At 42.0% G+C, this 10954-nt stretch overlaps 1 protein-coding gene across 4 annotated transcripts in view; it reads left to right on the top strand.

Annotated features, from left to right (window-relative positions):
• Nucleotides 1–561: 561 nt before the first annotated feature.
• The window catches only part of ANXA5 (annexin A5), a 28314-nt gene continuing 17921 nt past the window's right edge, over nucleotides 562–10954 (top strand). Inside the window, exons 1-3 of one of the 4 annotated variants that reach the window (XM_082051088.1) lie at nucleotides 562–577; nucleotides 2650–2730; nucleotides 6675–6718. In XM_082051088.1, coding sequence (XP_081907214.1) covers nucleotides 6710–6718 — 9 coding nt within the window. In that variant the 5' untranslated portion in view covers nucleotides 562–577; nucleotides 2650–2730; nucleotides 6675–6709. Of the gene's footprint in view, nucleotides 578–2643; nucleotides 2731–6361; nucleotides 6566–6649; nucleotides 6719–10954 lie in introns of those variants that run through there. The other 3 variants (XM_082051085.1, XM_082051086.1, XM_082051087.1) reach the window with 3 other exon arrangements.

Here is a 10954-nt window from a genome sequence, read left to right as displayed (position 1 = left end):
ATTCAGCTGCCTGATGCTGTAACTGGTGTGAATGCTCTTAACTCCTATTAACCTTTTTACATTGTACTGGTGTCCCCGGAGAAATCAAGAATCTGACAGAGTGCTGCTTTGTAATGGACTGTGGGTTAGAAGTAATGAATCACTTACAGGAAGTTGTCTTTGCTGGAATATAAATCATTATTTAGTCTCCAAAGCAAGTCTCAAAGTGCTTTAAAAAAAATATATAATAAAAAAACAATCTTCTATTTTGTACTCTTACCAGGTCCTTCAGCGGCTCCCTGATGTTGGCACAGGCAGCATGGAAAGAATTTTCTAAACTTTCTGTCGGTATTAAAATCTGAACTTTATACCCTGTCTGTAAACCAGTATTGCCCTCCCTTCTGTCCAATTTTAATAGTATGATTGTTTAGCCTTTGCATTGTACTTTCCACCCACAGCACTGGAGTACAGCACAAAGCTTGCCCCGTTTGTGCCAAGAGCTGAACTGTTTCTGTGCTCATGTCAGAAAGGAGGAAATGAGGCACTGAGAAATGACCATCCATTGGCACCTGCTCTGGAACAGGACCCATTTCTTCTTGTGAGTGTTAATCAAAGCATGAGCTTGAAATTGCTCTCTTTTTTAGCCTCCCTCACCTTTGCTTCTGAGTTGTGGTTCATCAAACAATTTTGACTGTTTCACTTCCAAAGTGACATTAAAGCATGGAAAAGTGTTTAAGACTGATCTTCAGTTATAACTTCATAATGAAACTGTCTGCTCTGTGAAATTTTCCAAGCCTGAAAATCTCCTTTGGTAAGCCTATTGCACTTCAGTTCCTCGACAATAGGCTTTTAAAATATTTTACAATGGGACATTTTTTTTGAGAGAAAATATTTTAACTAGGACACTAACTGTCCTTGGGCTTTCTGTATCATATGAAAGGGGCTCTGATGTGATTACTGTGCTACAACTCTGTTAGATAAATTGAAGGACCTTTCCCTTTGCAGCAGCTCTTGGATACATATCAGAAGCAAACTTTCCTTTAATATGGGCTTTGCTCTTTGTCTTTTCTGTGATGCACTTAAAGATAGCTATGTAGTGTCACATAATAGCTCAGAAATAATATTGGTAGCAAAATGATGTACAGTGCTTTTGGGCAGGAGATGAGGACATACTGGAAGACTGTCTTGATATAGCAAACCATCCATCTTTTTATTTGTTTATTTTTAAAAAATGCAAGTCGCTGGTCTTTCTAGCAGCTTGCTCTTGACAGCAACTGCAAGAACTACTTTTGTACTAACTTTTCATCATTGAATGTTTTTGTATTGTTTCTGGAAAAAAAAACATGCAGATGCATTTTAGTGCTACAACCAGTCTTCAAAAATATTTTCTGGCCCCTTATTAGCAACTCTGTAACAAGTTAATTATGTCACATATCTAATGATTGTTCTATGCAGTCTTTGCCTCCCTTCTACAACTGTGATGACTATTGTGTAACTGTGACGTGATGGAAATTTTGGACTTTATACTGTGGTCAGTGCTCAAGGAAATTTTGCTTGCTTGTTTATTTTGAATAAATGTGTCTAGACCAGATCTGAATTTCATCTGGAAGTGAGGTTTACTGAGATCAGGCTTCTTTGGGTAGCATGTGCATACTGGTTTTGTCCTATGTAACATGCAGTCTAGGCCAAGAGGTGCAGGTTACGCTGGGGTTTGGACTTTTAAAAAGTAAAACAATATACAGAGCAATAACTTGGAAGAACAAAAGGTGGCTTTTGAAGCACTTCTTTGGGAGGCAAAAAACCCCATGTTCTCCCACAAGTAAAGAAGTGTGTGATAAATGAAGATGGTCCCCATGATACTCTTCGTTTCTTCTCTCCTGGCTCTTCCTCTGCAGGAAGATGCTTAGAACCCCTGAAGCAGGTTTTCAGCAAGCCACATGTCTCCCAGGTCCTCACCTCATCAGGAGGAAGAGAAATGCACAGCAAGCAAGCCCTGATGTGGATTAATAATCTATTTTTATTTATTTATTTATTTTTTTAATCAACAGAACACTGGAACAGGCTGCCCAGGGAGGTTGTGGAGTCTCCTTCTCTGGAGACATTCAAGACCTACCTGGACACATTCCTGTGTAGCCTCATCTAAGTGTTCCTGCTCCGGCAGGGGGATTGGACTAGATGATCTCTTGAAGTCCCTTCCAATCCCTAAGATTCTGTGATTCTGTGTAACGTGTAGCTTTTAAAATCCCTTTTCAAGATCTTAGGTCTCAGAAGTGGTAAGCTGTGACACAGCAGCACCTGCTAGTGTGTCCCCAGAGCAGAAAACCTGATCCCCAAGTGGGTGCAATCACATCTTTGCCTCCTGAGGAAGTGCAAGGTTGCTAACATAATCTATGCTTCTGAGATTACTTTGGTTTTCTGGCTGCTGAACACTTCTTGGTTGCTTAATCAAGGCACATTGAGCCTTAGTGTGATATTTCAGCTTTCTGTTTTGCTCTGTCTTTGAGACCAATGCCAGAATTTCACTCTCTATGAAAAAGACCCGTGCATTGAAGCTGACTGGGAATTGACAGGGCCCTGCTTACAAAGTCACAATGTGTGCCAGAGCTAAATACATCATTATGGCACTGCCACTCTGTTTGACATCATATTTGTTGCTTTTCATTATTCCAGGTGTTTGCAGCTCTGTGTTAAGGGAGGACTGGAAGTGCACTGTGCCTGCAGCAGCGCTGGGAAGCAGACTGTTACATCCTGGTATGATATTGCTGGTGTTTGAAGATGCAAAGGGCAGGGAGGGGCTTGGAAGGGGGGAAAGGTTGTTCTCACCTAATGTAGTTGTCTTTCCTTGTGTGAAAATTTGGCTTCATTGAAAAAAAAAAAAAAAAAAGAGAGAGACAGGTAGAAAAATATGAGAATTATACTAAAGGTAGAAGTCTTACTTGTGGGTGAACACTGCTGAATATTAGAGGAACTAAATACTATTATTAGAGGAATATAAATACTATTATTAGAGGAAGTTAAATACTTGCCCATGGTGACTCTAAAGGTCCTGCATCCGATCCTTGTGAGTCACCATCTCTAACTGTTCCAAGTCCAGTTTGTTTCTACTGAAGGCAGTCAGTACAATATGCATTTCCCTCCAGCCTGTGTTCATGTCTTCAAGTTTGTTCTGTATTTGCTGGTATCGCTATTTCTGCCTCTGCCCTTTGCATTCAAATTGATGCAAAGACTGAAATTCTATGATATTTTTTGCATGTCTGCTCTTGCCAAATGGGCTGGCAAATTTACTCTAACATTCCCACATCTGTCCTGGTCTCCTTGATCCATGAAGTTATGCAAATATTTGCTTGCTTAAACAAATATTGATGACATATTAGATTGACTAGAGTAGATTTTACCCCTGACTTCATCTATTGGCAACAAGATCACTCTGTTCTGTTCAGTTGTTTTCCTACTGTTGCATCTTGGATAATGTGTTAATATTTCAGCCCCCCTCCAGAGAAGGAAAATATTCTGTGTTCTCACATCCAAGATTCTTTTCCCTGTCTTTCACTGATTGGAAATCCAGTGGTTACATTTGACTGACTGAACATTACCTCATGTTTGGCTGAGGGTAAGACTGTGCACATAGGTTGGAATAACAAGCTATTGTGTATAAGCTACTAGAAGGCAGAAGAGAGGAAAAGAATTTCAAATACTTGAAATGGAGGAAGGTAGACTTCCTCCACAATAAATGAGAAGTGAAGTGTACAGAAACACTTACTGCAGAGCAAACACTTTGTGTTGATTCGCTCCCTAATCCACAATCTCCAACACAAAGAGAAAAATGGCATTAAAGGCATCTCTTACTACTTGAAAATTTCCTTAAATTTGAGACTTGCTATAAATTAGTAATGACAGTAAATAAGGTATGGGAAACGAAAGTCATATAATCCAGAAAAATTCATCCCGGTAAGTCAGAAGGTATGAGAAGAGGTAGGGAGAAAACAAGCTTCCCCTGTTAGTGTGCTGTCATACACGTGAAAAATTAGCAACATTTTCATTAAGCTAGCAGAAACTGTGTGTCACGTTGCGTGGTTTAAACTCTACTTGGCATTATAGGAAGCCAAGAATTGAAAGCTGTATTGCAGCGCTGGGAGGGTCTTGCTGCAGCAGCGGGGAGGAGAGCAGAGGCTGCTGGCTTTCTGAGGCAGTGCAGTTGCATTCCAGGTGCTCAGATGCTAATTGCTAAATAATTTGCTAGACAAATATAAGCCTTTTTTCAAATTACTCAACGGTTTATTTTATTTTTGAAGCTTAATAGGTACATTTGTATCAGAAAAGGCAACGTACCAATCTTTGTGTATGCTGTTTGCTATAGTAGAGATTCTCTTAACGTGTTTCAAATTGACAAGCACTATAACTTCATTAGTTTCAACACACCTTGTTAATTGTTCACATTATATTGATAGAGACTTTTTAAACTTTCATGTTACCCAATAACTTATCACACATCTGAGTCACTAACAAGGTTTGAATTCCATTTGGCTGTGCTTAACGCCTCCGTCATGTGGTGCGTGGAGCACAGTTACACCTGTACTTATGCCCCTCAGTCTGATGGATGGAATTTTGGAGTGTTTTAAAGAGCACAGATTTAGATCCCACTGCATTTTTGTGTGTGTCTTTGTGCTGTTTCTAGATGGTAAAGCTTGAAACATGAGTGCAGCATGACTTGTAACTGCTCTGGATATAATGTGTAAGGAGAAACAGACTTACTTTTGCAGAAGGAGGTGCGTGCATGTAAACAAGGTTGTGCTTAAACTAAAAGCAAACAATTTGAATATCAATGACTATTCTTGAAACCATTCCATAACCCATAATATTTTGTTAAATAGTGTTACGCTACATCTAAGCCTTTTGTGCATTTCCAAATGCATATTACGAGCAGCTCACTATTATGTGTCTTTGAGCATGTGTGGAATGACACTTAAAAGGGCTAGACTCAAATCAGACTTTAATAAGTAAATCAGGCCATTTTAGCAAACCATTTGACCCTTGGTCCTACAAAGGAAGCCAGCTGGATGGATCTTTTGTTTTTGCTGAACTGTGTTTGCACTTCTGGGGCAACAAGAAATGATGGACAAAATATTTAAATTCACATTATGATCGGCATTTATCGGTGTTTTCTGAGGTAAACACAACTTGCTTTAAGACATAAGTGACTGTAACACATTACAGTGCTCATGCAGCGAGATTATGTTCATATCTTATTTTGGCAAATACACTAAATTCCATTTGTGTTGCGGACTCTTTTCCTTCTTTCATGTGGCACACAGCTGGATTGCATTTGTATGGGTGAGAGAGCAAGTCTTTGGCTTTAGGTGAAAATGCTTATTGAATAGCTGTGCAGACTGCTTCCTCCTTCCTCTCCCAAATTGGATATGTCTTGTCTATACCTGGGTCAGTGAAATCACTCCACTGAAAGATGCTGAGAGGTAAAAAGCATCATCACCTAAAATGCTTATCTTAGAGATAGTCTAGAACCACAGCATTCTCTTCCAATGTTGTACTTATTTTGCTAACCTGGCTTACTTGGAAACTAATCTAGATCAGTGAATAAAATGCTTACTGTAAAATTCAATACAGACTTGCCCTTTAGTGATGGGATATGATCTTTTTCAGATTAATAGGAACTGGGTTTTTTTTTCCTGATTTCATCTGGAGGGGGCTTGAGCACCCATTGAAGGCTATCTGTCTGCAAATGTAATTTTTCTTTTAAAAGGTTTATGATTACTGAGACTGAGGGGTGACCTTATTAATGTTTATAAATATATAAAGGGTGAGTGCCATGAGGATGGAGCCAGGCTCTTCTCGGTGGCAAACAATGATAGGACAAGGGGTAATGGGATCAAGCTGGAACACAAGAGGTTCCACTTAAATTTGAGAAGAAACTTCTTCTCAGTGAGGGTGACAGACACTGGAACAGGCTGCCCAGGGGGGTTGTGGAGTCTCCTTCTCTGGAGACATTCAAAACCCACCTGGACATGTTCCTGTGTGACCTCACCTGGGCGTTCCTGCTCCGGCAAGGGGATTGGACTAGATGATCTTTTGAGGTCCCTTCCGATCCCAAACATATTGTGATGCTAATAAACAAAACACTAATTATCCCCTTCCATTGGCATAATGGGGGAAAAAGCAACCGCCTAAAGGAGGTGAGCCACAGGGAAGAGGATGGAAGGGAAGGCTTTCTCTTTGCTTTCCCAGCTGGCCGCCCACACTGGTCACGGACCACAGGCGCGATCCCCTAGTGGCCGGGTCCCGGTGCCCGTTCTGCGGCCAGCGGGGCAGAGCCCGGTTCGGGTGGTGCCTTCCCCGGCCCGGCTGGCAGCGCCGCAGCGCTCTGAGGCTTCGAAGCCCCGCGGCTTATGCGGAGTAAAACGGCCGCCTGCCCGGCCTCCGGGCGGCCCGGGAGAGGCGGCCGTGGCTCGTTGCCCGCCCAGGGTGGGGCCTGGCCCGGCCCCCGGGTGCGGCAGGCAGCGCTCCCCCCCTCCCATCCTACTCAGTGCTCCCTGTGGCTCTGGGCGGCGGCTGCTCGGCGGACGCGCTCGCGGTGAGGGCGCTGCCCCGCGTTGGGGCGCTGGGGGGAGGCGGGTGGCGGCCGGACCGGCGCTCACTGTCGCATCTCTCTTTGCAGACTGAATCTTTGCATCTCTCTGCAGACCCACACTCGGCTCCGGCCCGGCGGATCCCAGAGATGGCGAAGGTGAGGCGGGCACCGTGCGGACCTGCCGGCGGCCGCGGCCCCTCGGCGGGCTCGCTCCGGCCGGTCCCGGGACGTTCCCATCTTGTCTATCTCTTTACTTTTACTCCTCACTGATTTATTCTCGGTCTCCCTTAAAATAACCCATCGCCAAGGCTGGGGAGACGCGGAGGGGAGGAGGACGGGGAAAGCAGCTAATCATGTGAGGCGTGCGTCAGGCACAACTTTTTTTTTTTTTTTCCCGACAGTTTCCACTAATTTGGCCAAGTTTTCGGTACCGCGTGTTTATATTGTGCCTGGGTGGAGGCTCGTTCCACTGGAGGAGGAAGGAGAAAAAAATGCCACGGTGGCTGTGCCCCGTGGAGGCTTTGGGGTCGGTCCTCTCGTCCTCAGCATTGTCGTTTTAAAATTAGTATTTCTGGAAGACTTGCCACTGTTGCACAGCACTTTGGCTGGTATTTCTTTCCTTTGCAGCCCTTGTGTCCCTGATGTTACGTCTGAGCCCAGATGAAAGTTTGCAAAGCGGGGCAGATTCCAGAGTTTGTTTCTATAGTTGCATCAAATGCATACGTTCTGAAAAGTAAAATAAGAGCTTAATTGTTTATTTATGGGTTTTGTACCGCTGTGGCAAGTGAAAGCCATAAAGTTGTGAGTGACTTCACAAAGGCCAGGGTAATTGCACAGTAATGTAGTGGTAGTTTCATTATTTTAATGAGTGGAAAGATTAGTGGTGTTTAACACTCCTGTGAATATTTACTTGTATGCTATCTGGATTTAAAAGACAGAAAAGATGCTACTTTAAAAAAAAGGTTTTGTTTTTAATAGTATTCCACTAAATCCTTAAAGTTTTAGATTGGTTGGTTTGTTTGGTTTTTTTTTTGACAAAGAGGGGATTTTTCTTTCTTTAAACAACAAACATGGTTTGTATGACGCATCTTAAGAAAACAGGGACCATGCCAGTGCAAGGAATCTGAGTGGACAGATCTACCTGGACAGCCTTTTGTTATGGTATGTGTAGTTTTACTGATAGGCTTGAGGGTAACTTCCTTCTAGTAAAAGCATGGAAATTTGCAGTTCACTTGTGTATGGCACAGACACCCAAACTTTAAATCCTGATTTTTGTAAAATGAATATTTGATTCTTTGCTAGCATAAACTGTTTTTTTATTGTCATTATGCAGTAGAATTTTCTACTACCTGAGGTAACACTCGGGGCAGATTTAGTAACTGTGGTGGATGGTGGTAGGTTGGAATCACTGGGACGCTGGGTAGGCCTTGTCCTCCCATTTCCACATTCAGGTGGCAGCTTTCCACTGACTTCAGTAGTACTCTTTGCCTGTGTGACTGTTCTACAGTTTGTTATGCCACGAAGTAATGGTAAGAAGTGAAAACGCCTATCAATCATGAAATGTTGAGTGTCAGTTGATGGTAGTTATTTGTACAGCTAAAGATTTGGAGTTCAGAAAGGCTGCACAGCACAATGTACTAAAGTCCAGTTTAGTCTAGATAGTATCAGTGAAGAATAAAACCTTTAGGGAAGGTAGGTTATTTTTGGAGTCTTGGTCACTGAAGTATTTCTTCTTGTTCAGCTATGGGATTTTGTGTGTCCATGTCCAGGACAAAAATGTTCATTCATTTTGTGGGAAAACTCCAGCACACCATAATGTTCTGTGCAGACTGGTCTCTTCATGCCCGTGTTTATCTGTTTTCTTTGGCAGATCACTGCTGTTCTAACAAGCTGCCTTTTCTCACCCATCTCTGTGTGTAGTGGTCTTTGTTAACGCAGAGAAGCACATGGTGCGATCTCTTCCTGCTTGATGAACTACCTGCCTTGGAAATGCTGCCCTGTGTTTGCTAATTTAGAATCTGGAAAGAACGCAACAGGAATAGTTGCTGCTAGCATGCTGTGGACTGGTCTGTTTTGGTCTGCTACTCCTTATTTTTTCCCCGAATGTGAAGTTGAGACCATTTTGTGTATCCCGCTGTAAAGTGCTGGGGAAGGAGCGCTTGCTGCAGGTGAAGGTGTGGCCGCTGTAGCTGGAGTTCCTGCTCTGCTGACGTGCGCATGTGACTCGGAGCACAGGAATAGTGTTGCTAACTCCAGTAGTGCTTCAGGGCACGATGCCTCACATTCCAGAGTAGAAACGCTTTTTCATTTTTCAGAATTGAGTCCTAAGCTGCTCTTTGGCTTTGTCGAGGTTACTTGTGAGGACAGGTGCTTTGAGTGTTTTTGCAAATGTCCCTACGTTGATTCCTACATTACTGTTGCTTGCTCTTCCCCCTCTCTCCTGCCCTCTCTCTTTATTTTTCCTCCTTTATCTCTTCCATATCTTTGGAATCTCCGTAGCATACTGACTCAGAGTTCAACACAGATATTGTGTAACTCCATTTTTTGTCAGTTTAAATTTAGTGAGGCAGATGTGAATACAGTCTGCTGACCAGAGCTTATTGTTTTCATTTAAGTAGATGATCTGGAGCATTAATAAACTTAGGTGTTTTGTAAGGACAGCTTTATAGTTGTGCATTGGGATCACCTCTGTGCCTGTATGCGTCCTCTCACAACGTGATTTACGTCCTGCTGCCCTTGAAATTTTGGAAAGGATGTCACGAAACAGGGTGTATATTTCTTACATGATGTTAGTTTTAAAGCAGAGTTTGAACTGGGGTCTCTGTGCGGTCTTCAGTGGCCACAAAGGCTTTTGATTTAGCACAGTGTTGTGCTTTATTTGCAAGATGGCTGTGCTTATGTAAGAAATCTTAAGGAAAGCTTTCATTTATTCTGGCATGTGACCTTCTGGGCTCTTTTCTGTCTTCTGAAAATAGTGTACCTTCTCTGTTTGTCAACACGTGTGCTGGAAAACATTCTCCATTTCCATTCTTAGCACTCCACAATTTTCCTGTGTCATTTTGTAAACAGCTGCTTTAAAAAAAAAGTCACATACCACCTTCTTCGTTAGACACTGGTCTTTCCAGTAGCAAATTGATGAGACCCCACGTTTGTTGCTGCAGAGCAGGATCATGAAAGGGGGTGGCTCTTAATGTGCGGGAAACCCGGCTGGTAAGAACTTGCTGTGAGCGGGCAGCCGGGAAGAAGTCTGAATTGGTTCAAGGATGGTCTTTTGTTTGCTGATAGTGAATGCTTTGTGTTTAGCACTGACTAAACATAGGATCTTGTGGGTGGGAAATTTTTTATGTCCTTGGTGGGAAAAATTAAAAGGAACCTCACTAAGTGGCTATTGTTGATCTTACAGATAATGCTGTTGCCAGGATATGTGGCTGCATGACATCAAATTGTGAAACCTATTTGTCTCTTGGGAGAAGTTAACATAGCTCTGAGGTGCTGGTTAGAAACATCTCACCTGATGATATTGTGTCTTCTTGTCCTTTTGCAAACTTTTGCTAGTGCAGCATAAACAAAAATAACAGAGAACATTAATTAATTTTCTTGTTTGGAGGGTTATAAATTCTAAATCGAGATGATCTCTTTCTTTGAAGTATATATATATATATTTTTTTCCTCTACCTGTCCTCTTCATGCTGATTTTGTGCATCTCATTGGTCTCATTAGTCTCATCAGTAGGTATCTGGAAAAAAATGGAAGCCACTGTCTATTTCTAATGTATAATCACAAATTGCACTTTGTGCTACACAGGATTGCTTAACAGCGGTCAGTGTATTGGGGAATGTCGAAATAAAAGAAAGTTGGGTAGGTTTTGGGTGTTCTAATCTTGTAATATTCTTTCTGTTCAGGACTTGGCTGTTGTCCTTCTCTTTGTATTTTACTGCCCAGTGTAGGATGTTGCTATTCAGTAAGGGATCACTCCAGATTACAAGTGGATTTGTTTCAAAGACTGTTTGTGTTCTCCTTTCCATTGACGTGCTTTTAATTCTGCTGGAGGGGAAACTTAGTAACCAAAATAAAAACAGCCTAGGAGGCTGTAGTGTTATTGTGTATTTATTTGCATAAATGTCAAGGAACATTCTTAGAGATACTAAAAATATCATAATTTGTTTACCTCTAAAAGTTATGAAATTTGTAAATAAATGTTAAATAGTTGCCTTTCAGTTCACTGTTTCTCATGTTAGATCAGGATGGCGTAGCAGCTGTAATGCTGTGATCCATCTGCAAGAAACACTTTGTTTTGATAAAGTTTAAACTCTAATGTTGAAACTGTGGCTTAGTTGTCTGATAAATGAGTGTCTTGCTTTTGTCAGAAACTCTTTTGTATGTTTTGTATGT

Source organism: Streptopelia decaocto (genome assembly GCF_964273445.1).
Source record: "Streptopelia decaocto genome assembly, chromosome: 4".
Classification (NCBI taxonomy): domain Eukaryota; kingdom Metazoa; phylum Chordata; class Aves; order Columbiformes; family Columbidae; genus Streptopelia; species Streptopelia decaocto.
The sequence above is the reverse complement of the archived record's forward strand: the minus strand, read 5'-3'. Positions and strand labels throughout refer to the sequence as shown.